Source organism: Anguilla anguilla, chromosome 17 (genome assembly GCF_013347855.1).
Source record: "Anguilla anguilla isolate fAngAng1 chromosome 17, fAngAng1.pri, whole genome shotgun sequence".
In the NCBI taxonomy this organism is placed as follows: domain Eukaryota; kingdom Metazoa; phylum Chordata; class Actinopteri; order Anguilliformes; family Anguillidae; genus Anguilla; species Anguilla anguilla.
The window spans coordinates 20,433,243-20,461,009 of record NC_049217.1 but is presented as its reverse complement, the minus strand read 5'-3'; the positions used below and the strand labels follow the sequence as shown (position 1 = coordinate 20,461,009).

The 27,767-nt window shown below is 46.0% G+C and overlaps 3 protein-coding genes across 7 annotated transcripts in view; all 3 read left to right on the top strand.

The window, feature by feature from the left end:
* The first annotated feature begins 1,083 nt into the window (after positions 1–1,083).
* On the top strand, positions 1,084–27,744 carry LOC118216950 (disks large-associated protein 5-like). Of its 5 annotated transcripts, none has more exons than XM_035398608.1 (18): positions 1,084–1,185; positions 2,030–2,250; positions 2,880–3,055; positions 3,464–3,526; positions 3,864–3,903; positions 4,597–4,683; positions 4,787–4,909; positions 5,238–5,275; positions 5,603–5,853; positions 6,769–6,921; positions 7,030–7,118; positions 7,676–7,836; positions 7,964–8,065; positions 8,369–8,606; positions 9,322–10,726; positions 10,979–11,039; positions 11,165–11,351; positions 27,324–27,744. In XM_035398608.1, the coding sequence occupies exons 2-18, from the start codon at positions 2,034–2,036 to the stop codon at positions 27,326–27,328; spliced, it is 3,396 nt and encodes a 1,131-aa protein (XP_035254499.1). In that variant the 5' UTR covers positions 1,084–1,185; positions 2,030–2,033; the 3' UTR covers positions 27,329–27,744. The 5 variants fall into 5 exon arrangements, with proteins under 5 accessions (XP_035254499.1, XP_035254502.1, XP_035254501.1 ...); XM_035398611.1 differs by lacking the exon at positions 27,324–27,744 and adding an exon at positions 12,795–13,075 and having other exon boundaries at positions 2,064–2,250; XM_035398610.1 differs by lacking the exon at positions 27,324–27,744 and adding an exon at positions 12,795–13,075 and having other exon boundaries at positions 4,787–4,879.
* LOC118216954 (modulator of macroautophagy TMEM150B-like) lies at positions 16,615–22,625 on the top strand. The gene is made up of 7 exons (XM_035398617.1): positions 16,615–16,687; positions 17,744–17,827; positions 18,657–18,716; positions 18,977–19,044; positions 19,157–19,284; positions 20,627–20,804; positions 21,758–22,625. Exons 2-7 carry the CDS (start codon positions 17,763–17,765, stop codon positions 22,018–22,020), a joined length of 762 nt encoding a protein of 253 aa, XP_035254508.1. The 5' UTR covers positions 16,615–16,687; positions 17,744–17,762; the 3' UTR covers positions 22,021–22,625.
* Positions 23,163–27,767, top strand: part of pdgfbb (platelet-derived growth factor beta polypeptide b) — a 52,714-nt gene continuing 48,109 nt past the window's right edge. The window contains exons 1-2 of the mRNA XM_035398613.1: positions 23,163–23,291; positions 23,983–24,022. The gene's annotated coding sequence lies outside the window, so the exon portion shown is untranslated. The remainder of the gene's footprint in view (positions 23,292–23,982; positions 24,023–27,767) is intronic.

Genomic DNA, 27,767 nt, shown 5'->3' with positions numbered 1-27,767 from the left:
ACCAAAAAAAAATATTTTAATAATGCTTTGGCATTCTTGTTTCCCAAGATGGATTGTGATATCCTCCTCCTTCCTTGCCAGCACCGCTTTTGCTATTTTATATACGCTCTTTCATTTTCTTCCACCTCCACCCCTATTTGGACCGGCGCCCACACAAAACCCACACCGCATCCTAGCTTCATAAGTCTTAATAACGGTGTTGTCAGTTAATTTACAAAATCTGGATGAGCGCTGGGAGCTCCACTCCTCAGGGCCAGCAGGGCAACTAATAGGGATGGATGGATCGATACTGAAGTGTCAGTACTTCCGATCCTTATTTTTCATTTTTGAGAATTGATCCTCACAGAAAAATATCAATACCAAATGTTTTCTTTTACCAGTAATTTTAATATTTATTTTTTATGAATGTGTAGCCGATATTGAAAAAGTGATAAAATGGAAAAAAAAAACTAGCAAATAATTGTGTCGGATAGGAACTAATCCTTCCAACCTCTCCCTCCACTCCTCACATACACAGGCAGTCACACAACAAATTAAGAATACATTACTGGCATTTAGCAGATGCTCTTATCCTTACACAACATTCTACATAGCAATTACATTTTATTACAGATCAATTTACAGTTGCATATATACTGAAGCAATGCAAGTACCTTTCTCAAGGGTACAATAGCAGTGTCTTACCTTGGAATCAAACTTGTGGCCTGCAGATTACAAGATCGGCTCCTACCCATTATACTACGCTGCCGCCATAATATTAAAATATATTATTTTAAAGAGACTTTATGCATATTGTTAATTTCATTGAATGGTAGGCCTATTTCATTAGCCCAAAATTTTAGTTGACCTAAATATGAAGAATAACTCCTGAAAGGGTAATTATATAATCGAACATTTGTTGAACGTTGTTGAACAGTTGACATGTTTTATAATTGCCATTATTAAACTGTACGGCTCTGGCCGATGAGTGTATGTCGTTCAGTGAGTGTATGTTATGTTTTCTCAGCCAACGAATTGCAAACGCCCGTTTTCGCTTATTTGAAATGAAGACCAATCAGCACAAAGCTGCGGATTGTTCAAAACTGTACCCGCCATCTTTGTGTTTAGGTTCGTGTCAGAACAAGCACACTTCTTGCCGTTCACCTTGAAGGGCTGCGACAAAACTTGACTAACTAACGCAGAACGGTAGGTATAACCTACTTCGATATTTTATCACTACACTGAACGTGTAACTAAAGTAGCCATATGTATGTACATTAAATTTCGAGGAGCGCAGGTGGTTAAGCGTGTTACGGTGTTTCCATGTTAAATTGTCCGACTAAAGTTAACCTAGAGCTAGCCTTAAGCTTGTGGGGAAATGTGCTGTTTGGAATGAGCACCGAGGGCCGAATGAAACTAATACATTGCGAGTTAAACTATCCTAACACTGGTGTTTAACATTAGGGGAGTAGGCTAGGTCTGTGTATTCCACTTGTAAACATTTGACTAACTTGCGATACCGACATTAAATTCCGCTGGGAAGTTACGCTAGCATTTTCTCATGTTGACAAACTGAGCAGTTAATAAGCATCACAGCGGAGTTTGATACTTTGTAGCTCGCTTGTCCCGTTTGCTACCCATTAACAAACAATAACGTTACATTAACGAGGCTAAGCATGTGCACACAAGTCGTGTCATAAGTTGTGACACTCTTATCAGTAGGCTAAGTTGTTGGTGCTTGGAAATCATTTATCTGTTTTGGTCAGATTTACCATTTCACAATCTCTCCATGCTCTCTCCGGTTTTGTTGCCTGTCAGAAAGTACGCTGATTTTCAAATAGAAATATGATCGCAGCTACTAACCAGCCTCTCCGATTGCCCCCTGTTCTCCTTATAGGAAAAACACAGGCTAATTATTATCCATAGTCAGTCCTCCCCTCATAGTTTCTAACTTTAATCTCTGAAGGAACCGTCCCGATATGATAGTTAACGTATGAGATAAGCCTTCACTGTATTTATACTTGTTTGAAAGACTCCCCTCCCCTCTTAGAGAGATGGCGTCTCGCTTCGCCCAAATGTCACAGAGAGACAGCAGTGTGGCCATGCTTCGCGTTAAGATGTCACGACGGCGCTCCCAAGCTCAGAAGGAGAACCGCGACCGGGCTGTTAGTCGCCACCGAGGCCTGCACCTGCTGCCAGAGCTGGACGTGTTGGTGGCGGGGCCGCTAGAGGAAGCAGACAACGGGGCACCTCTGCCTGCCAAGGACAAAAGTGATCCTTTCAACCTATTACCCTTTCTTACTTAAGTGACTGCAATCTAGTTTGTGTTTGAGTTAAATTAACTTTGAAATGGCATCCAGCACATGTATTACTGCGTTGTTGGGATGGTGTGAGATATTTGTGTGTTTATTTTCATTTTGGTCCTCTACAGGGTGAAAGATTTGCTCCCCAACACAAGGGTGGGGCCTTTCACCATTTTGTTCTATACACATCCTAATTCAGGGTTTCTGTGCTCATTTAAAATCCTTTGGACGTCCTCCACAATCTTAAAAAATATTAAGATGACCACTTCTCATAATAAATTATTGTGGACTTTTATCTAGAATCTGCTTTTAACTGTGCCTCAGTATTGTTATTAATTTTTTTTAGATAGTAATATGCATAATTTCGAATCCACATTCTTAAAAATGATCCAGGCAATTTTCAGGTATATTCAGGTGATTATGTTAGTAGTTTGTTCATGGTTTTGAGTTGTGACAGGTTATGGGTCCTTGTGTTTGGGAGGTGTGACCCTTTAAAAGTAGTGGAAACATCATGAATAGGTGGTGAAGGAAAATGTGTGGATCATGATGATTGAATCTCCCCGCCCCCCCCCCCCCGTCTCATCCTCCACCAATCAGAGCTTAGTGTGGCAGTTGAGGAGAGGAAGAAGATGCTGGCTCGTTACAAGGAGGCCAAAGAGCTGCAGAAGGAGAAGGAGAGGAGGGCCCTGGAGAAGAAGGGCGGGGTCTTTAAGGTGGGCGTGTACAAACCTCAGCCCCTCGCCTCACTCCCGCAGGCACCAGCCAGGACCAAGGTGAGACCCCGCCTCCCCCTGCTAGGGTAATTAACGTATGCTAGGGTTATTAAACCAGATGGGGTAGCCTTTAAACACTTAACCATAGCCCGAATGGCAACATTTTTGTTTGCCAGATAAAGCTTATCTTTTGACTGGCATTAAACTGGTTATAAAACTTGTTTGATCCTGCTTTCAGGTGATGGGCACAGGTTAACATAAATGTCCAATATGTAGCTACATTGCTGAAAAATGTAATTGAATGTTCCAAGACCAGTTGTTTTAATGACAGTGAAGCCAGGTACATTTTCTAAAAATAAATAACAATTTGGGGAAAAGATGATTCTGTAGCCCCTTCAAGTGTTTAAATTCTAAAAGGCAATCTTGGCATCAGTGGAATGTTATCTGTTTTATTCCTCCTCACATCAGGCGTCATTGACTGCCGTCTCCAACAAGGTCACATGGTCTGTGAAGCAGCAGCACCCACAGAAGGTACCAGTGCAGGGTACACAATTAACATGCACACTAAAGCAATTCAGTTCTATTTTTGCTGAATGGCCATAGTAATGTCTAGTCTTAAAAAAATAAATAAATAAAAAATCTATTTAAACAAATGTCACCTTTTCGTATGCTCCTGTATAAGTATGTATGAGTATTTGTGAAAGTACACCAAATCTGAAAGATGCCGTTTCGGCAAAGCACTTGGTTTTCGCTGGTTAAGTTTCCGAGCAGATTAGCATTTCAAAAGTCTGCTCTTTCAGATATTCCTTTTCATGTGAAATGAATTCTTTTGTGTCCTGTCTACCTCACGCTGAACTGGTCCTTCCAGCCCCTTGCACAGAAAGAGAATGTTTCGGCGCACAGGAAAGGTTGGTTAATTTTAATAGCATTCCTTCAGCCGAACCCTGCCTGTTTGAAATGTTCACCTCCTTTGTCTTATCTTGCAACTTTCCCAACATGGCTCATGGATGTGTGTGCTGTCTGGCCAGAGGCCTGTTCTTCTCTGCCCTTCTGCCCAATATGGAGCACCTGTGATTGGAAATAAGCACTTATTCACATTTAGGGAGCACAGGAGCTTCCAATAGACTGTACTGGCTTGACCTCTGCCTGCACTCTGATGCCTGTGACATGTTATCTATGGTCTCTAAAGCAGGTTTATTTGCATTAAAGAACAGATTCCTTTTAAGAAACAAGACAAGAATCTCTTTATTTGTAAGAGCCAGAAATTCATTCCAGCATGTCCCCTTGTCCCACTCACCGTGTTGTGACAGGTAATGACTCAGGAAAAGGCTTCTCCTTCCATTTTGATTATTATTTGCATTTTGAGCACCTTCCATTTTCCCTCTGTGCCCTGGTTCCTTTCACCTCGCCAGTCTTTTTCATTTATGCTGCAAATTGGCTTCACTTGCATGTGTCATATTTGCATAATGGGGGTTCTGTGTTGTGATCTCTGCTTTACAAATGGCATCTGGCATGCAGTGCGCACGTTTTTTTTTATTTTAAATGTGTAGTCTTGTTAGATTTTCTCTGCTGATGTCGTTTTATTTTCTTTCTCCCTCAAGCGGAGCCTGCAGTCAAGCCAGTAAAGCCTCGTGTGGCCCTGAAACCCCAGCCAGCGCCCCCTGCTGGTGGATGCAGAACTGCGCCAGGTAAGGTTGGGTCAGTGGACCGTGGCAGTGCCATTGTGTTGTCCTTATTAAGGAGCTGACTCCGTAGCTTAAGGATTTTAATGAGTCTGTCGCTTTCGTGCAGTTGAGAGGACGGCACGAGCTCAAGCAGCCAAAGCCGCCAAGAAACCCCAAACTGCCCCTGCCCCTGCCCCTGGCCAGGGGAAAACTGCACCAGGTACCAAGGGCAAAAGCGCAAAAAAAGATGGTAATATTTACATCCAATGAAAGGCTGTACCGTGTGATCCTCTCCCTGTCTCCCTGTTAAGCATGTTTGTGCGCCTCCGAAGAGCAGCCCTAAACACAGAAAGTACAAAAAAAAAAAGCCACCACTGTCATGGCAGCCATTACCAGCAGGGGGCAGCAGAAGCATGTGGAATATTTTCCCTCTCACTTAGAATGACTGCTAAAGTATGCCTACTTTACTTGGCCTGTAGCTCTCCCAGCAGATGTCAGCCATCATTGAAGCTTATTTTGTAAATGTGCTTATGTTATGGTGATTAAAATTATTATTATTATTTTTTTTTACTTTACAGGCAATGCAGAACCACTCTCGCAAGCAACTGAGAACAAGGTAAGAAACCTTTCTCTTTCCTCTCCCAGCATCATACTTGTAATTGGTCCTATTATCTAATTCAGGAAGAAGAGAAGGATTTCCTGAAACATCAGAAGCAGGGGTTAATGCATGCTGGTAAATTTTGAATATGGGGGGAGAAAAAAACTGAAAAAACGGATACATGCATGTTCCTTAATAAGGCTTGGCTCTGGGGGAACAAGGGGATATTTCATAAAATATTTTAGACCCTCAGTCAGTTGTTAATGGGACAGAATTGTGCCTTTAATGTCCAGGTGTTAGCGCACAGCGCTGAGTGTGTTCATTTAGTTTGCTTTGCGGCTGTAGCCTGCAGCCGCTGAAGGAGGGACGGTGGAGGGAAGGGAGGTGGAGATGCAGACATGCACGCCTCTCAGCCCAGCGAGCCCTTCTGAAGGAGGAGAGGAACCGTTTCAGCGAGACGCCGTGGAGGACGAGAGGACCCCCTCCTCTTTTGCCCCCCAGGGGTTTGTGTTTGAACCCCCCGCTGGCCTCGGTTTGTTCCCGCCTGCCGCCACGGACACCCCGTCCAATGATGCTTTACTCACGCCCAGCCCCAGGTACCGGCTCCCCTCAAGTCTCTCTCTCTCCCTCTTATTCTCCCTCTCTATCTCTCTCTCCCTCTCCCTCCCTCTCCCTCCCTTACTGTCTGTCTCTCTCTTTGTTTTGGTCTCTGTCTCTCTTTGTCTTTCTGTCTCTGTCTGTCTGTCATCTTCAACATGGTGCCATGTCGCCTCTCTAGCTGTCCTCTATACTCTCCTCTCTGAACACTCCTCCCATGTTCCTCAGCTCTCGGGCCCTTTCTCTCGCCCTGTAGCTGAGAAGCTTGTACTGTGGCTGCGGTGGGCGGAGTCTTGCTCTTGTGCGGTCTGTTTCATTCGGTGCTGTCTGTTTCATTCGGTTCTGTCTGTTTCATTTGGTGCTGTCTGTTTCATTTGGTGCCGTCTGTTTCATTTGGTGCCGTCTGTTTCATTTGGTGCGGTCTGTTTCATTTGGTGCTGTCTGTTTCATTCGGTGCTGTCTGTTTCATTTGGTGCTGTCTGTTTCATTCGGTGCTGTCTGTTTCATTTGGTGCTGTCCGTTTCATTTGGTGCTGTCCGTTTCATTTGGTGCGGTCTGTTTCATTTGGTGCGGTCTGTTTCATTTGGTGCGGTCTGTTTCATTTGGTGCGGTCTGTTTCATTCGGTTCTGTCTGTTTCATTTGGTGCTGTCTGTTTCATTTGGTGCTGTCTGTTTCATTTGGTGCTGTCTGTTTCATTTGGTGCTGTCTGTTTCATTTGGTGCGGTCTGTTTCATTTGGTGCGGTCTGTTTCATTTGGTGCTGTCTGTTTCATTTGGTGCGGTCTGTTTCATTTGGTGCTGTCTGTTTCATTTGGTGCTGTCTGTTTCATTTGGTGCGGTCTGTTTCATTTGGTGCGGTCTGTTTCATTTGGTGCTGTCTGTTTGATTCGGTGCGGTCTGTTTCATTTCCTCAGCCGGGATGACGCACCCGCTGGGGTGGTCTCAGACCCTCCCGCTGCCCCCGAGCACTCGTGCCCCTCTCCCACCACCCTTCCCCCTCCTAATCCTGCGGCCCCTCAGTCTCCCTCAAACTCCCAGGAGCCCCAGCACGACGTCCCGTATTTCAGGTGAGGAAAGGCATGCGGGGCCGGGTGCTGGGTCGCAGTGTAATAAGGGGGTGGGGGTGTTTACTCATAAGAGCTGGGTAACAGCGCCTGTGGCTCCGCCTCTCACAGGGCAGTGATGGCCAGCGAGGCGGGCAGACTGACGGGGCTGTGCGAGCAGTGGGACCCCCGCGTCGAGGAGCCCTCTATTCCCGAGGAGAGTGAGTAACCCGTCCCAGCATGCACCGCTGCGCTGACGCCACGCTCCTTTCAGCCGCCGGCTTGCCGTGAGGTCACCACCCGTCAGGTTGCTGGCCGTCGCCAGTCACATGATCGTGACTCCGCCTATGGGCCAGTTACCACACTCGCAATACACCTAGCTTTAGCCAGAGGTGAGAATAAACGCTCAGGTTACTTGGATACAGGAGTGTGTAGGTAGGAAAGTGAATCTCTGGTATGATGGAGATCCTAACAAATCAAAACTAACGGATCAAAACATGAGCTTATGACCGTTTCCTTCAACATGAACCCCTCAGCATGTAATCTAATTAGGATGTAGTCATTTTTAATGTATACCGCAGTGTGTAATAACCTTTAATATCCCGCTACGCACTTTAATTCCAGTACCGATGATGTGGTGAGCGTTTTATGCAGGATTGTGAAAGTGCGATACTGAACTGTGTCGGGGGACACGCATCTGGCTTGCGTTCCTCGCGCACACGCGTGTACGTGCACACGCCGCGCCTCACGCCCCACGCCCCGCTCTCTCCGGCTGCAGTCAGAGAGAGGGTGCGCACCGCTGTGGGACAGGCCCGGCTGCTGATTAGGGAGCGTTTCGGCCAGTTCCAGGGCCTGGTGGACGACTGCGCCTTGGGCAGGGGGGAGAAGACCACCACCTGCACCGACCTGCAGGGCTTCTGGGACATGGTGTTCTACCAGGTGGGCGGAGCCTGCCGTTTGACTCGCTGATGTAACCTGCTCCATCCCCACCAGTCTTCTGTGTCATAGCAGATCAGCTGTGAATAAGCTGTAAATGCCCCTTTTTGCCACTCTCTCTCTCGCCCAGGTGGAGGATGTGAACAGGAAGTTCAGTGTGCTGAAAGAGGCGGAGTCAAGGGGCTGGCAGGAGGAACACAAGCCCCTTCCCCGAATCAAACGGACAGCAAAGGTGGACACGCCCACACACCTTTTTGTGTGAATAGTTTTTTTCTGTTTTTTCATTTTAAAACTGAATTCTGTTCTTGCCCGTCTCATTCTGGATTTGTACTTTTTAAATGTGTTTCGCTGAGTTTGTGCTGAAACGGTTTCTCTCTCTCTCTCTCTCTCTCTCTCTCTCTCTCTCTCTCTCTCCCTCTCCCTCTCCCTCTCTCTCTCTCTCTCTCTCTCTCTCTCTCTCTCTCTCTCTCTCTCTCTCTCTCTCTCTCTCTCTCTCTCTCTCTCCCTCCCCCCTCCCCCCCCCCCCCCCGTGCAGAAGCCCCCCGTGGCGGCAGCAGGTAGCGCAGGAGGGGGAGGCGGGGCCAGTGCGGCCGCCAAGAGCCGCCTGGCCGCCGTGAAGGCCGCCATGAGAGCCAAGCGAGAGGCGGAGGCCCAGCGCGCGGCGGAGAGCCCCGCAGGGGAGGCCCCGCCCCCGCCCCAGCCTCCGGCCGACGCCCAAACCGTGGTCTTCCACGGCGGCTTCTTCCAGGTGGAGAGTCCCGCCAAAGTGTCGGGTAAGGGTGCCCTCCCTCCCTCCCTCTCTCTCTCTCTCTCTCTCCACACTCTGATTCTGGCTCTCATGGACGGCATCGAACTGCAGGGCCGGTTAGTTTAGTGCTGTTAAGTCCCACATTATGTGCCTGATGGGGTTTTGAAAAGGAGCGGTTCTGTAATGGGCATCTGCCCTTCTGACCTGATCACGGGAGGGTTTGGTAGAGGTCTGCATCCTGACCCAAACCCAACAGGGCCCGATGGCACGCTGTGATTGGCCACAATATTGGGGCTATTTTTTAGTGCTTTGACATTGGGTTTGGGTACGGCCCCACTGCCTGGACGTTTACAAATAGCATAGCAACACTTCTGCCAGCTGTTAACAGCGACTGATGACTATGGCGCACAGCTTCCAGTATTTGTGGTGTATTGTTATGCTCAACTAGCTCACAGGAGTGATAAACCTTTATGTAAGGTTTAACGGGCTCTGTTGGGTTCAGAGGCTTGAAAATTGGCTGGAGCTTGTCTGGCTGGGCTGGGTTGGGTTGGGTCATAAAGACTTGAGGTTCAGGTGGGCTCGGTGTCTAGCCCGATGCAGGGCCTCTAGGGTTTGGTGTCACTTCTGTTACCTGTTCTGGGCTATAGTGAAGCTCAGCAGAGAATGGACTCATATTATGACTTTATTTAACTCGTGGGTGCGTGAACCTTATTTTGTTGTCCCGCCGATTTCTCCGGTAGGTTCTATGAGACGGACATCCCTCCTCAGGACGGCCCCCTCCCCCTGTTCCTCCCCCTGCTCCCCCTCAAGAGTCGGCACACCCAGGAGATGCCTGCACCCTGCTGCGTCCCGCCCGTCCCCTGCTCCCGGGGTCACCTACCACCTGTTTGGCAGTCTGTGTCTCACCCTCCGCCCCCAGCCCTCTCCCTGCTCCACAGCACCCCCTGCCTCTCCTCCTCCCACACGCACGCAGAACACAGAACGGGAGGATTGTTCCGGAACTCCTGATGCAGATGCAAACCCCGCCCCCTGCCCCACAGACCCCACCCCCTGCCCTTTAAGCCCTGCTGCAAGCCCCACCCCCTGCCCTGCAGACCCCACCCCCTGCCCTGTAAGCCCTGCTGCAAACCCCACCCCTTGCCCTATAAGCCTTGCTGCAAACCCCGCCCCCTGCCTTATAAGCCCTGCTGCAAGCTCTGCAAGCCCCACCCCCTGCCCTGGTGCAAGCCCTCCCCCCTGCCCTATGAGCCCTGCTGCAAGCCCTATAAACTCCACCCCCTGCCCTGTAAGCCCTGCTGCAAGCTCTGCAAACCACGCCCCCTGCCTTATAAGCCCTGCTGCAAGCTCTGCAAGCCCCACCCCCTGCCCTGGTGCAAGCCCTCCCCCCTGCCCTATGAGCCCTGCTGCAAGCCCTATGAACTCCACCCCCTGCCCTGTAAGCCCTGCTATAAGCCCTGCAAACCACACCCCTTGCCTTGAAAGCTTCACTCCCTGCCCCGCAAGCCCCACCCCCTGCCCTATAAGCCCTACTGCAAACCCTGTAAGCCCTGCAAACCACGCCCTCTGCCCTGTAAGTCCTGCTGCCTGCTCTGTAAAACCCGCCCCCTGCCTTGTAAATCCCACCCACGCATGTCAGTCAGATCATGATTACGCTAGGTTAGACAGCCCTCCAAGACAGCTGGAGTCTGAAGCTCCCAGCCAGTCTGCACCCAGACCTCAGGAAGTCAACTGCCAATCAGGGATTGGAGGAGTGCACTTAGTGCCCCTCCTGACCCCGGAGAATGTTTCTAGCCAATCCATGCTCGTTCTAGAGGTGACAGATGCCGCATGTGGCCAATCGGAGCTTGTTGCAGAAGTGGGGGGTTCCCCTCCTGCCCTCTTGGTCGCACTTTCTCCATCTCAGCAGGTGGAGGCAGTGGAGGACCTCTGCGAATTCACTTCGCCCTGCCAAAGATCAGCCTATAGCCCATCTCAGTGGCAGGGGTTAGATTTCACCCTCTCCCCCTCTGCATACCCCTACACCCCGACTCGAGGGCTGCTACTCAGCCCAGACGACTCCTCCCCCATGGGCCAGTCCCCGCCTTTCACCCCGAGGCCCCTCCCACTAACCCTGGGCTCGGAGACGCCTGGTTGTGTCACCGACAGGTACGCCTTTGACATTTTTCCTCATATAGTGTTTACAACATTTGAGTTCCTTCAACGATTCAAGTCTTCCAAGGGTTGAGTATGTTCCTAAGCATTAGTGTAATGTTGCTATTTTATACATTTTATCAGTATTTTCATTCCCTTCTGTTAACTGTTGAAGCATATGACTGTTTGCGGTGTACTTGTTAATGTGGCTGTATAAAAGGGCGTCTGTTCGTTCTCCTCCGTCTGTCTACCCCCCTTCCCTCCCAGAAGCCCGCAAGCTGCCGCACGTGTGCAGATGGGCCCAGCTGCGGAGACGTCCGACACGGCGGTGAGCACCGTCTGTCCGCGCCTCAGGGGTCTGCCGCTGTCACTCTGATCGTGTCCATAGCTGCTGTGCCGGGTGACCGTTTTGTTAACCGCCGGGACTCTGTGTCTCTCATTTTCGCCAATCAGGACGTCCCGGGTTTGGACTTTGACTCCTGCGTCCAGCCCGGCCTGAGGTGCGGCCCGTCGCCGCGAGCGACTGTCGCTATGGTGACCGGGTCCTCCCCGGACTCGACCGCGGTGTCCGACGGCCAGATGGAGAGTCCCGGAGGCGGGCGGGCAGACGAGCTGGCGGGGGGGGTGCGGGCGGACGCAGGTACTGCACGCGTGCGCACACGCCGTACTGAAGCTCTCCCGCGCGCACAGCAGAGGCATTTGCATGCTGCACGCGGCTGACTTTTTCTGTCCTTCAGCATTTCCACCGTTCTTAATTTACCCCAGTCCCACCGTGGGACACGTGCTCCCTCCATGCCCTCCATCGGTAATTTGGGCTTCTAGCACCCTTTCTTCTCTCAAGCTTAGTGCTTTCTTACCTTTGTCGGCTTAAGGATCCGAAGACGTTTCCTCCTCTGATAAGCTGCGAAATGAATCCGCTTCTCGTTGTGTGAGAGTTGGTTGAAGCACTGTACTTCACCTCTGTAGTAAAGCACTAACTGTGTGTGTGTGTGTGTGTGTGTGTGTGTGTGTGTGTGTAGGGCCTTTTACACACTCTGCACAAGGAATGCAAACACCAGTGCTGATTTGGGATGTACGCAAGCTCTTTGCTTATTTACCATATTTGTGCTTACTGGCCTCTCTTCTGTTCCTACCTGAGGTAATAAACTGCTGATCCACAAGGTGGCAGCCACGGCTAATCCGCTAGGAACAAATAGGCTTGGAGCAGAGAATTTCAAAATGGCTCCCGTAGATGAATGTTTGCTGTTACACATCCTCAGTCGCCACCAAATGGAAAAAAGCAAAGATGGTACCTTTTTCAAAGCAGTTTACACCTGAAATGATTGTTTTGCTTGAAGTTCTTTGAACAGTATTTACATTTAGTGCCTCTAATGGAAATGTGTGGAATTGCACCACACGTTTGCGTCGCATTGCAAAATTTGGACTACACATTTTGCTAAGCGTGAAATGTCCTTTGCATTGCTCTGTGTCATAGAGCACATTCCTTGCATACCATATGAAAGGGCTTCTGAAATGTAATCATTTGCTGCTGGAATATCTTGATTTTTATGTGTCGTTCCCCTTTAAGTGTTAAAGGCACCAGAAGAGCACATGCTCTGCTCCCTCCGGCCGTAACCGGTCGGGGTTTGAAATGTGGTTTGTTGCGCGGCGTCTGATTGGCTTACGCGGGGAGCTAAAGCTGGGCTGTTGGTGGATGCGCTCCCTTGTCTGACTGCTGCTCAGAAACATCTCTGCTCAGCACGTCAGAGCTTTTAGTTTAGCCTCCGTTTCACAGCACTTCAGTCCTGCAGGGCTTTGAGCTCTGGTCTGACGTTCTAATCATTACATTTTATTATAGATTTTTACTTTATTTACCCACAGCAAAGGAATTTCATGCAGGATAAGGATAAATGAAGTTGTATTCTGTTATGATCTCATTCGCTCACACTCATTGTGTTTATTTGCAGGATGTTTGGAATACGAAATTAATGTTTGTCTCGTCAGTTGTCCTCTCCGCTATGCAGTCTTAACCCTCTTCTCCTTCCCTCCTCTGCCCCCTCTCTTCTCCTTCCTCTCTCCTCCTCCTCCTCTCCTCCTCCCACAGTATGAAGATACTAGCCGCTGGCCTTCCCTCCTGTCCAGGAGGTGTGTGTGTCTATTGGTGTGCAAGACCGCACGACGTTTAGTCTGCCGTTCTGCTGCTTTAGACAGACACAGGAACACATCCCCTCCCTCAGAGTTTACTGATGAAGGTGCTCGGGCACAGTACGCCCTTATTTTCGGTTTAATCCTTCTCACACTGACCCTGTATATCCTGCTTCAGACGTCCTTTAAACCTGCGCTGATGTGGAAACAAGATGGGAAGGGCAGTGGAAATGCAAAAAATATTTTATTTAGTGTTTAAAAAAAAAAAAAAAAAAAAATCTTTTAAATGCCTGAATAAAAAATTTTCACTTCTAGTGTACTGTGTGTTTTGGTTTGTAACTTGATGGCAGATGTATAAAGGCTATTTGAAATGGGTTTTAAATTGTTGATGGCCCTGGTATACCAATACTTTGGTATATTTATATAAAAAATTAAAAAAGCATCATTGGTCCTTCAGCCCTCATTTATTGCCTGTAGTTTTTTTTAAACCGAGAGACACCCCGTTTAGCACACTGTGCTAGCCGAGCGCCGCCGCCGCGGTTGTGTTTGTCATGCACAGATCACTTTGGTGAAGAGCTGTAAATCAGCCACCATGACTTCGGCTGTGAGACGCTGGGACCTGATGCCGCAATACACGGGGTACGTCACTCAGAGCTGCTCTAATTCTGCTAGAGAACGCCCCATCTGACAGCAGGGGAGAGATTACCTTTCTATCAGAAATGAAAACTCAAGTGATTTAACCTTCCTGTTGTGTGAGGGTCAGTTTTGTCCCATTTTAAATATGGGACATTTTAGATAAATTTTGTCCAAGTTAAGATATGTCAGAAATATAATTTGTTTTTACCAGGACCAGGCTTCATGATATCCTTAAGAATAATAGTAATGTAAGCAATACAGAATCAAGTTTCACCGTTTTATTGAATTTTGAAAGTCTCAAATTTTGTTCCATGTGTGGTGTTATGGGTCTAATTTGTTTTGGCAAAGAAACTTGGTTGTTAAAGGAGTACCATGGTAATTTTCACACTTTCTCGGTTTTATGTGCTATTTGCACAAGAGGCATTGAAGAAGCACAATGAGTAAAGTATTCAATATGTCTGTTCTGTATTTTTGGAGAAATATGCGTTTTAAATTTATCGTCCTATTTTCAACCGGTTGAGAAAGTTGTCAACTTGGTGCGTCACGAACACAGTAACCACTCCCCTTTCCACGCCCCGTAAACCCATGGATAACTCGACACGCATAGTTTGCGCCGCTGGCTTACAGGCAAGACAATGCAAATATTTGACTAACGTTAGGTTCACTTAAATTAGAGTGCCTTTTAAGGACTATTAGATTATTTCTGGTTATATTCATTTAGCTAGCTAGCTAACGTTAGCTAGCTAGGTAGTTTGCTTTCATAAGGCAATGTTATCGATAACGTTAGCTAGCTAGTTTGCTTTTATGAGGACGTAATAGTTGTGCTTTTATCTTAACTTGGCAAGCTAGATAGCAAAAATTATAATTGGATATAAGTCAACGTCCTTACCTTAGCTATCTATCGATACTTGATATACTACTAAGCTAGCTAGCTTGTGAAAAGTCTCCCAAAAAGAGCGCGTATCATGGGGGTAGCTATGGTAACGGGGCACGGTCTGTCAATCATAGCTAACTGAGAGTTCTCATTACCACGCCCAGACGGTTCGGGTGAACTTTTATAGTGGGAAATTTAGGCTTAGAAAAATATGTTTTAAAGTACATTGAAATGACTGAATAATTAAAAAAAATTATGCACATTTGTTTTGTTGTTGCCTAAAGACAACTGAGAAGTGTCACGTTCAACCACCATGTTACTGTTATGTCATGCAGCAGCAAAAAGTTATGGGTTCCGTTGATCAAATTTGACCCAAACAAGATTCTGCCTGGACTCCACCCTGACCCAACTTTTTACGGTTGGGGTGGAGTGGGTTTGGGGGTCTTTTCTATGTTTGATTCTGCAGCGCCGTCTATGTATTTCAAACTGAAAAAGATTTACTGCCCACAAAGCTCTTGATCCTCTTTGATCATGACAATGAAGTGGAGGAGACTGTGAAATCTAGGAGGAAGCATCTGAAATGGAGGATGATGTTGAGTAGGATTCTGACCGTGAGAGCTTTGATAAGGAGGGGGGTCCCCAATGAGATGGGAGCCATGACATGTTCATGTCAAAAAATAGCAATACATCATGGTCCTCAACCCCCTGTGAGCTGCCAGGCAGTGTCTAAACAACATGGTCAGAATGAATCTAGGGCTCACCAGATATGTAGTATCTATGTCCAAGACAAAATCCTCTTTTGAGCTTTTCACACACCCTACTGAGAAAATGACGTACATGTAAGGAAGACGAGTGTTTGGCAGTAGTTGGAAGGAGTTGGATGAAACAGACCTACGTGCTTACATTGGGCTGATGCTTCCTGTTGGAGTGTAAAGATCCGGTAAGGAGGCTCCTGCCAGGGTATCTTCCGTGCTTGTGTCATTGCAAACCTTTCATGCCATCTCAACAAATATTAAACAATTGTGCAACAAGACCTGTTCTCTGTAGGAAAGACAAATTTGCTCCCATTAGATATGTTTGGGACAAAAGGGTGGAGCACTTTCCATGTATTTTCAATTCATGACTTGAAGTCACTGTAGATAGCCTGATCCCTTTCAGAGGCTGCAGTATTTTTTTATTTTTAACAAATTTTTAACACAACAGTTAAATAAATAGAAGTCTTTTACGGCCAGAGAACATGTATTCATCTCTTGCCTTCTTCATACCAAGTACAACATGTGAAGATTGACAATACTGAAAATGAGTAGTATATTGTTAACTGAATGCGGTCTTGGGAGTAGGTGTGGCTTTGAATGAATAAGTTAGCTGTTAAATGAGTGCTTTGAAACATAAAACTTGCTGGGCCAAATTTGTCCCGCTAATACAAAAGTGTCCGGAAATTTCTAACACAAGAAGAAGATCAGGCTAAGTGTAAGGCTGTTCAAGCAGGCGATATAAGGAGTTGTCGTTCCCAGGACTTCTACGGTTAAATGAAAGGCTGTTATAACGGCCTCATTCATTTCATTCATTTATCAGATTATTTTATCCGGAGGACTTATTATGAATGAAAAAACATACCTGTAGCGGTTTCTATTCATGGCCTTGTTTATAGTAGGCATAGAAAAGGCTTGTTATGCTTTTTATCGATACACGTCGTAGCCACTAGTCTGGCAGTAATTGCATTTGCAGCACAATTACATAGGTCCAGCCTGAACGCACAATAAATGCACATAGTGAAACGCTATATAGGCAATACAATACAACATAAAGCGCAATGGTGAAGTAGGAACGATAGCAGAAGTTTAGTGTTTCAAACTGTATAATAATCTGTATAATACTCAATCTCGTTTGAATTAATCAAGTGACTTCAGCTAACAAGCTGACAAAAACGTAAAAAATGTATCTAAGACACCACACACATGCTCAATTCAAGATACAGAATTTAAACATTGTTGTATTTGTTGAAATATATATATATTTATATATTTATTTGGCACTATATTTTTTCCAAAGGCCTATGGTGTTTTGTGCTTAAAGGTGGAGACGGTTCAAAGTTAAAACACTGCATGACTGACAAATGTAATAGCATGCCAGGCTCTTTATAACTCCAAGCGCCACACGCAGGCCAAAGGGCACCTTTCACACTGATCTAGGCAAAAACAAAGCAGTCAGGAGTCGGCAGCCTATAGTCATTACTACGGTAATATCAGCTAAAGGAGGCGGAGTGTTTTTCAATATGAGGATGTGGGGGAGTTTAAGAGGATGTCTGAGGTTGGTTACTCACTGCATGCGCGGAGCTGTCTGTGAGTATCTTAATTTCAATATCATCTTTTTGCCTCATTTTCAATCTCTCGCTCTCGTTCTCTCGCTCTCTCTCTCTCAATGTACTTGTTCCTCTGCCTTTTTCAGCTTTGATTTTAGAACGAAACTGGCATTTTTTTGTTTATAAATCTTAAATGATGATGTTGGGTGACCAGAGTTGTGGCCCACAAAAAAATGTCTTCCTGCATCTGCCAAGGACATCCAACCCTGGTCTCGGAGAGCTGTCGGGTCTGCTGCCATTGTGGCACTCAGCACTACATTGAATTGTGTAACCAAATCAGTCAAGTCAAACAGTTGGCTCACTTCACCTGGTTTCTGGGGTCAGAACTGTTTCATTTTAGGCTGAAAATGAACATCGGCAGAGCATTTGGCTCTCCAGGACCAGTATCTGCAACCACTACACCATGTAGTGCGTAGCTGGTAGATTCCTAATGCCAGAGAATGTCTCTGGCATGTTTCGTTACCCAGCTCATGCTCTTTTCCCCAGAAAGGATTCTCTTCTGTTAGGCCATCTGTTCTATTTCTGCCACTCCATACTCACGTTTAAGTCAGCCTGGTTTTATTTCTCTCATTGTTTTTTAATTGGCCTGCTTTCAAAGTCTGTTTTTCTTTTTTTTTTCTTTTTTACTTATTGCACCTTTCCAAGCGTTCATCTCATTTTTCTGTCAGTTTTTCTACTGATGTCCTTCTGTCCATCTCAGCACTCTTCCTTTCTGGTCTTTAATATTCTATCCTGAAACATTATTTTCACTTAAGGCGTTGGAACGGAAGGGCAAAAACTGGGGAAAGTGTTTATGGTTGCAACAGCAAAGCATGTAATAAATAACCATGCTAACTCGAGAGCTTTGTGTTAATCTATGAACAATTCTGTAGCAGCAGACAAGATGAATGGTGATGTTCTTACAATTATGTTTGCTTGTGTTCATGTGTTGTTTGACGCTAAGTGTGTACATCACACTGATGTAACTTTACATTTATCTTGAGGAGTTAACTGAGATTACTTTGAATTGGGAGACTTTCATGTGAATGTTTCACAGGTGATCTGATTGGTCAGCAATGTGGGCATGGGCACTGCTTCCGATCATCCTGGCCATTGGGGGTGCTGCGGGGATATGGGGAGTGTGAGTACAGAAAATCTATAGCAGTTTTCTCACAGTCACTCACAAATATAATCCCCCCTAACAGCCTGCTAAAAATGATGTTTCCGTGGCAATGTGGTGACATATTGTTAAACAAACGCTGCTGAAGTGTTGTGGGAATGTTACCTGGGTGTGTCCACTCAGTGTGTATAGCATATTCCCTTTGGCTTGTTTTCGAGATTCTGTATTAACATGAACTACAGCAGAGCAAATACTTCCGGAGCATAATAATTTGCAATGGAGCATAATAAAATATTATCTCTCTCTCTCTCTGAAACATGCATTGCCTAAATACATGTGGCTGGGTTGTGTGTGCAGGAGCGCTTATGTTTATGTAAGTAATGTATGTGTGTCTGTGTGCACCTGAGTGAGTTTGTGTGTGTGTGTGTGTGCACCTGAGTGAGTTTGTGTGTGTGCACCTGAGTGAGTTTGTGTGTGTGTGTGTGTGTATGCACCTGAGTGAGTTTGTGTGTGTGTGCACCTGAGTGAGTTTGTGTGTGTGTGTGTGTGTGTGTGTGCACCTGAGTGAGTTTGTGTGTGTGTGTGTGTGTGCACCTGAGTGAGTTTGTGTGTGTGTGTGTGTGTGCACCTGAGTGAGTTTGTGTGTGTGTGTGTGTGTGTGCACCTGAGTGAGTTTGTGTGTGTGTGCACCTGAGTGAGTTTGTGTGTGTGTGTGTGCACCTGAGTGAGTTTGTGTGTGTGTGTGTGTGTGCACCTGAGTGAGTTTGTGTGTGTGTGTGTGCACCTGAGTGAGTTTGTGAGTTTGTGTGGCCTGTTGAAAAACTCATGTTAGTCTTTTTTCCCAATACAGGTGTGCTGTGGCTGTAATAAATGGAACAGTTAATCTAACAAATGGAGTTCCTTATATCAGGTATGCTGTTGTTTTGCTTAATCACCTTTCACCTGTGTAGTCATGGACACGGCACAGAGCTAGGACCAGAGAAGCAGGCGTGATTGAGGGTTATGATGATTTTATGAATCATATCCTGTATTCAGGATCTCACGAAAAGGGGCACACAGCAAATGCAGATTCTCAGATTTTATTTAGACATCATGTACACTTTTGTTGTTTTGTATCAGTTGAATTTTTGGTCTCCTCTTTCCATTATTCTGTCTTTACCCCCCCCCCAGTGATTGCGGCACCTACAACCCTCAGAGCTGTGTCTTTTCTCAGCATCTCAACATATGTGCCTTTCTGGGTGAGTTGTATTTGTTCTTCATATACATTTGCCCTCACGTTCCAAGAGCAGCTTGTCAGTCTGTTTGTGGTGATGCGGTTCCTCTCTCTCTCTCTCTCTCTCTCTCTCTCAGGGATATGGGTTGCGGTGTTGAGATTCCAGCAGATCAGAGACTTTGGACTGAACAGCAAGGTCAACACCGCCAGCTTGGTTCTGGGCTTCATCTCAGCTCTGGGCATCTCTGTCACCGGAAACTTCCAGGTGCAGTCTTCTCCTGTCGCAGCCTAACCTGCTTTTAATGCCTTTCTGTGTGGAGGGTACGTGTTCTCCCCGTGTCCGTGTGGGTTTCCTCCAGGTACTCCGGTTTCCTCCCACAGTCCAAACACATGCAGTTTAGGTTAATTGGAGACTATAAATTGTCCATAGGTATGAGTGTGTGAGTGAATGGTGTGTGTGCCCTGTGATGAATGGTCAGGGGTTTTCAACTTTTTCTGATTCAGGGACCACCACCCAGGATCAAGGGTATCCCCATTATATGGTATATTTTTTCAAAAGCATTTATAAGGTTTTACACTCTCCCGCCAGCCACGCAGCCCGCGTGGATAAGGCCGGGAGGCCAGCAGCCAAACCCCCCTAGAGGGGTACACACAGAACATATCCAGCAGCAAAGCAAGTTCTTAACACATAGGGATGGAGCAATGCAATTTCTTAACACATAGGGATGGAGCAATACAAAATTGTTAACACATAGGAATGGAGCAATGCAATTTCTTAACACATAGGGATGGAGCAATACAAATTCTTAACACATAGGGATGGAGCAATACAAATTGTGAACACATAGGAATGGAGCAATGCAATTTCTTAACACATAGGAATGGAGCAATGCAATTTCTTAACACATAGGGATGGAGCAATACAAATTCTTAACACATAGGGATGGAGCAATACAAATTGTGAACACATAGGAATGGAGCAATGCAATTTCTTAACACATAGGGATGGAGCAATACAAATTCTTAACACATAGGAATGGAGAAATGCAAATTCTTGACGCATGGGGATGGAGCTGGGGTGGTGGACGGGATTTACGAAGCAACGTGCAGCGCTTGCATGCAGGAGGAGCAGCCGAATGAGTAGAGGGAGGCTGTTTAAGTAGACCGCCCTGTTAGTGAATGTACTGTGATAGGCGAACATCACTCAGCTGAGCCATCAGCTGATTCAGCCGGAGCGCTTGACTCTTGTGGCCTGCCAGAACTACGCGATGCTCCATTAGTCATACTAGGCAAAAATAATACTGATGAAATAGTCACAGAAAATTGTCAATATTACTGAAGCATAAGATTTAGCAAAGGAACATGCTAAATTAAAATATGCTCTCTCTCTCTCTCTCTCTCTCTCTCTCTCTCTCTCTCTCTCTCTCTCTCTCTCTCTCTCTCTCTCTCTCTCTCTCTCTCTCTCTCTCTCTCTCTCTCTCTCTCTCTCTCTCTCTCTCTCTCTCTCTCTCTCTCTCTCTCTCTCTCTCTCTCTCTCTCTCTCTCTCTCTCTCTCTCTCTCTCTCCCTCTCCCTCTCTCTCTCTCTCTCTCTCTCTCTCTCTCTCAGAAAACTGTGCTGTTGAGGGCCCACCATTTCGGAGCATTTCTGGCCTTCATTGGGGGTGTGACCTTTTTCTGGCTTCATGTCTGGCTTACCTACAAGGCGAAGCCATGCCAAGACCATCACAGGGTGGGCCCGGTCCGCATCGTCCTCTGCAGCATCTGCACCGCCCTCATCCCCGTCGGTATCCTTCAGTCCAGACTCTCCCTCCCTCCGCTCTCCCCCTCCTTCTCTCTAAATGTGAATGAACTTGGGCTTGCTACTGTAACCACACAAAAGCTCTCTCACATTCACATTCTCAAGAACACAGACACGCACACAGACACACACACACACACACACACAGATACACACACAGAGACACACACACACACATGCACACACTCTGCACATACACTGAACTACAGGAGAAAAGCAGAAACCATAAGTGCAGAGAAGTGAGAAAGAAAAAGGAAACTCCAGACTGAGGGCTGATAGATAGCGATGGGGAATTGTCCTGGACTCTTGAGTGGAGAATTTAGGAAAGTTCTGCATTTTCTATGGTTTTATAAGCTACTTTTTGTGGACTTTTTGTAGAAGTGGGAACTGGTGCACAGTAAGATATCAAATCAACTGTGTTAAATCAACTGTGATAAGGTGTACAGTATTTGATCCCAGTTAGACTCATGCAGACTCTTAGAGATGAATTAAGAACTGAACATTTTACAGTGTAATGATGCATGTGAGTTGGATAAAAGTAACACTGACTTTTTGTTCAAAGGACAATATGTCACAGCTGAGAATAATGGTAATGTTTATTAATGAACCCGCCCCCCCCCCCCCCCTCCCCAACGCACACATGCTTACACACACTCACGAACACAGACATGTACATATGCATCTGCATGCACACACACACACACACACACACACACACGTACACACACACTCACACTCACACTCACACACACACACATACTGTATGTATGCAACATGCATGTGCACGTGTACACTCACAGAATGCAGTATCTGTACAGTAGAAACTGTCACACCTCACAGGCTACTGGTTAAGTGGATATGGTCTTGTGGGGCCAGTTTCCTCTCGTACTGTGGTGCCTGTTTGTGTTCCTTGACCCCCCCCCCCCCCTCTCCTCCCAGCGATTGTGCAGAACATCAAGGACCACCGCTCGTCCGCGGCCATCTGCGAGTGGGTGATCGCCATGGTGTTCTTCGTGCTGTTCGGCCTCTTCGGGGTGGAGCTCCGCCACATCGACTGCGTCCGGCTCACCGTGCAGGCAGCCCCGAGGACGCAGCCTTACTGCAGCCCAGCCTCCCATTTTGTGCACCCGCGTGCACCTGCAGGGGCAGAGGGACGAGCGCTTCCCCAAGCAGTTGCGCAGACGGACACACACAGCGAATAAAAGCATTGCTTTTGTGTGAGAAGTGAATATTTTTACGTGACAATTGAATCTGCTAAGGAAAAAAATAATTACAAGGTGGCAGTGACTATAAAGACTAAATTGTTAACCTAAAGATATTCACTCAGCAGCAAATAAGACTATATCTACACACTGATGTGAAACACAGCTAAACCCTCTTTATGGAGCAAAATATAAGGAGTCATGAACATACTTAATGCTTAAATGCAGGCTTATAAAGTGTTAAGAAAGGTTTATATATCAACTTTTACATTGATGTTAGGAAATGTTAATTGAATGCTCTTTAAACATTTAAATGGAAAATAAATTTGAATTTATTTAGTCATATTTCTGTAAATAAGCTAGAAGCACAATAATATTCTCTGTTAAAATGTGTTCTGCACTATGAATTTGTTTTCAGCTATTGTTTTACCACACAAATTATTCCTTGCATTTAAAATTAAAAAAAAAAATCCCATCTGCTTTTCATCTGTGGACATTTTGCATCATTTCAGACCTTTTTTCTTCATGATATCACTACACAAAGCACAAGGCCTATTTCTAATGGGCCAGGTACCTTGTCATGGTCAGTTTATATTAATAATACAGTAATGAATTCATCACACGCTATCAAGCATAGCCAATAGCTGGCAGGTAGCACTGGTTTTTAATGCATGCAGTGAAAAAAGATCAATCAAGTCAGCAGATTGACACTCAAAAGACCTGCAACCACAGGCACTCGAAAATCAACCAAGATAAGCATAAGCCAATCATGTCTAGAGTATTGTGACTCTACAGGCAGTGGGATCCTTATTGCTCTTTGGCCATCTCACTCATAGCATGACACTGACAACTGTGAGAGAAGCTGCACTGAGAGTTTATGGCGGCCTAGCTGTCAAACCAACACATGATCTGCAGAGGGAGACCACTCCTGCAGCTACATTTCCTATATTTTTGACCGCTAGAGGCTTTGTGAGACAAACTGGGTGGGCATCTAAAAAATCTGATTGGATGTAACAGTGCCGCCTGGTTTTGCCTACAGGGATCTCATTGGACGTAAAATCCTGCCCCCTCCACATTTTCCGATTGCACGCGCGTTTCAAAACATCTCAACTCTAATTGAAAGGTAGGCTACAAAAAAAAAAGATTTTAAAGACCTGGCAGAGATGTTGATTGAACAGAAGGATTCATATGTAAGTTGTTGTGCCTAATAGATGGCTAGAGATTAAAGAAGAAGAGTTATGAGCCGACGCAGCACTTTTTCCGCTTTTCAGGTAAGCTTGCATTGTAACCCGTTTAATTATAGGCTATATAGCTGAATATTCTTCGCTAGGTAGCTGTGGCGACTCATTTGCAGTAGGAGAAGCAAGGCCCAACTATACCTTCCCCTTTATGGAAAGTTTGGTTGAATCAAGTAACTCCAATGCACAGGTGAACGGGAAGACGACTCTTTATTCTTCAAATAATGTGCAACACACCTGTGACGCAAGACATTCGCTAGTCAGTTTTTATGGCTCTTAAAGTTCTGAACATTCAAATAGCGAATGCCATGTGAACTTTTCGATATGACATTTAAACGTCGAAAACACACATTTGAGTAGAAACAGTCAGGGAAGTCCCACTTTCCATACTTCTTTTGTTTCACTCTCGTTATTCAAAACCCCCACACATTTAAGTTAAATGCATGCAATAACATCAATAGCATTATATTAGCTCAATATATAAAGCAGGCAATTTACGCCAGTCCAGAGAAAGGTAAGCTGAACCTAAATGAGCGTTCACGGGGGAAATGTATTGGATGTTTTCTCAGCACATCGTTGCAGTTACCAAATTCTAACTCTTGGTGACACTGTCTAGTCTTCTCGAACTAAAAATTATCACAAGGCTTCAAATGATTGTTTAAGCTCTAGAATCTCGTCATTTTTGTGCTTGTTTAATACCCCCACTGTCTCTCCATTATTGCAGATGAGCTGGTAGTTACCCAAACCGCTGTCCCAGTCTTAAGGTAACAAAACTCTTCCTTGTATCACAGCACCACACTAGCACCTTTGCATAAGTGTCTGTTTTGTTAGTAACCTGTGTGAATAAATTAGCGCTTTCTGGAATCAAATTCCCCTTCTGTGACGCATTAGCCTATTAATTACGTTCCTGTCAGATGCCTCAGTCCACCTTACATGTTACCGTTTGCTGTGCGGGGCAGTTAAGGCATGTGTTATCAGAGAGGCTATGATAACACATGTAAAATGGGGCTATTGATCATCTGCCTGCATTATGTGAGATGTGCTGTATGAGCTGTGACTAAGGGAGGGAAACTCGTAATACCTGTCTGGGGAAATTTCAGGTGACATTTGTGTCTAACCACAATGGGCTTTAAAAAAAAAAAAAAACTCTTACTGCATTAAAAGTAATGTTACTTGCTCATCTCAGTAGCTGAAAATGTATGTTTAAAACAATTCAGCGCTCCCTGTCAATCATCATCATCACACTTCAAGACAGTTTGGCAGACATAATATGCCCCATGGGTGATTACTGTGAAAGTATAACCTCCTCACATTCCACGCCCTTGTTCAGCATATACTCCATACACCTTCACATCAGCCGCAGAGTGTAAACGCCGTGGAGAGGATTAGAAACCCCTGTTGGTCCCACACTGGAACACGCTGTCATTATATTATAAGGTGGAGTCAGGTCCCTGCTCTGTTCAGAGAATCATGGTGTTGCCGCATTTGTAGGGGAACCGTTTGGAATATGAGCCAGCTGTTACTGTGGCCCTTGGGGAATTACCTGTGTCATATACTGTATCTTTAGTGAAGGTTTAATAAAGCAGTTATACCCCAGCAATAATCGTAATATTACCTTACATTGCAATTTAGTCATTTAGCAGATATATAAAGCGGGGGGAGTATAAAAAAAATTACCTAAATCGCAAAATGCGATTATTCCATATGGACTTGTTGCAACTGGATTCACTAAAATGTTATTATGATTGACATCAGAACTTTCCCATTCCTCTTTCGCTGCGGCAGTATTGACACGTTCCGGTTTGTGCTGGAGCGCACGGCTCCAGGCTCTGGTCTGATGCCGTGTCCCTTGCGGTGAGAGATGCGGTGGCGAGTGGGATCGATGCGGCGGAGAGCGGCGATGCGGCGGAGAGCGGGCTCCGTTAGTGCGGTCGGACGTGAGCGCGTTTACACGCGACTGGAAACGACGGGGCTGGGCTTTCCGCCTGTCGCCTGGCTACCACAACGAGAATCTGTGACCGAGAGACGGGAGGGACTGAGGGAGAGGCGGAGGGAGATGGAGAGAGAGAGAGAGAAACGGGATGGCGTGGGTGGACACAGGGGAGCGGGGGCATAGCTCTAGTAATGATGTCATTTGGTGTAATTGCGCAATCGCATTCAGTGTGACCGTGGATCTTTTTGCCATCCTCTTTGCATTTTCCTGGTGTGAGAGGCCTAGAATCCTGAAGAGGCGGTACATTATTCAGCATTCCGCCCTTTTCTCCTCTGTGGTTCCACGCGTCTCTCTCTTAATGGAGTTTCATATATGCACACATACGTTTTCCTTCCTTATTTCCGCTCTCCTTGTGGTTCTTTGAGAGGCTGAGTTATTGCTTTGTTGCATATAGGACATTTTTTCACTATCTTGTTTACAAAAGAAAAATGTTCTTTTTTAAACACAGGTTTACCGCTGGCTTCTTTTATTTATATGTTTCGCTTGTGGAATCATTTACATATGACTGTAACGCCCTGCAGTCAACAGGCTAAACCGTGCAGCTGTTGCTTTTTCACAGGAGTGCACATCTCCAGAGTTGGAACGTAGGTGTATGCTGGTTTTTTTGGGTGTTTCAGCACTTAAGTGGTGCTTTCCAAGGCCTGTATTGGCTGTGAATGGTAAGGAGACTTCAAAGCCAGCGGGCACTGTAGCCCTCCTGGCCTGGGGCTGATAGGATTACACTTCATGTGCGGTCTACCCAGACAGGCTGCAATTACCCAGTCAACCAGAGGGGGTCACTCTCACGCGGTGTGACAGAGGTAATTTTCTCAGCACAAACACTCCCTGATGCGATTCTCAGGATTCGGGACCAGACCATAGTGCTGATAGCCATACATTTTAAAGCAGCGTTTGGGCATGACAACACAATAGAACTGTGAAAATACGCATCTATGATAAAGGTGGGAAATTCATTTCCTGGAGTACTGGAGTGAATGTGTGTTTTTTTGTTATCTTGGGTCACTTATCTTACCGGTTGTGTCTAGTTCTTCATACAGGTATGCAAGAACAGTATTCAGCTTATGAGGAAATGTATCTAAAATGCCATGGAATGTGAATGATTGGGACTAATAAAAAAATTAAAAGTTGGCAACTTGAAAGATTAAAAATCCAGGTAATGGATACAGCCCTCTTTGCCCCTCTCCCCCAATCTATAAATTTGGTGGCAAATGAGCTAATGTCATATGGAAATGATCCACAGATAGTCGCTGTGCAGTGTTACCTTACCCTCATCTTAGCCCAGGCCTTGATCCCCTCGTCCCCCCGCCCACTCCCAACCCCCCCCCCCCCCCCCCCCCCCCCCGCCCCAAAAACGCCCCTGCTGGTGTTCCCCGGGAGAGGGAGGGAAAGTCCGCCGCGCCACGACTCCAGCGAGTGGGCATCTCCAGCCGTGATCTCACCCTCCACCCCGACTTGGCATGGGTTCGAGAAAACTGCCCTTTTACTGAAAAATGCCAAGCGCACCGCATTCCACAGCGGCACAAAAGCCCTCCTTATGCGCAACAATAAGACAAGTAATAATTATATAATTGCCCTCACGCAGACGCGTTTCACTAATGGAGAAACAGAAGACATATTTCTTCCTTCTATTTTTAATGGTCCCTGTACAGCAGGGATCTCAAACTCGCTCAAGCTTACGGGGGGAGCTAAAGCTGGGCTGTTGGTGGATGCGCTCCCTTGTCTGACTGCTGCTCAGAAACATCTCTGCTCAGCACGTCAGAGCTTTTAGTTTAGCCTCCGTTTCACAGCACTTCAGTCCTGCAGGGCTTTGAGCTCTGGTCTGACGTTCTAATCATTACATTTCATTATAGATTTTTACTTTATTTACCCACAGCAAAGGAATTTCATGCAGGATAAGGATAAATGAAGTTGTATTCTGTTATGATCTCATTCGCTCACACTCATTGTGTTTATTTGCAGGATGTTTGGAATACAAAATTAATGTTTGTCTCGTCAGTCGTCCTCTCCGCTATGCAGTCTAACCCTCTTCTCCTTCCTTCCTCTCTCCTCCTCCTTCTCTCCTCCTCCCACAGTATGAAGATACTAGCTGCTGGCCTTCCCTTCCTGTCCAGGAGGTGTGTGTGTCTATTGGTGTGCAAGACCGCACAACGTTTAGTCTGCCGTTCTGCTGCTTTAGACAGACACAGGAACACATCCCCTCCCTCAGAGTTTACTGATGAAGGTGCTCGGGCACATTACGCCCTTATTTTCAGTTTAATCATTCTCACACTGACCCTGTATGTCATGCTTCAGACGTCCTTTAAACCTGCGCTGATGTGGAAACAAGATGGGAAGGGCAGTGGAAATGCAAAAAATATTTTCCCAGAATGCACATTTATTTTCTCATCTGTTCATCTCAAATACATTTAGCCATTTAATTAGCTCCCCATTTATTTAGTGTTTAAAAAAAAAAAAAAAAATTTTAAATGTCTGAATAAAACATTTTCACTTCTAGTGTACTGTGTGTTTTGGTTTGT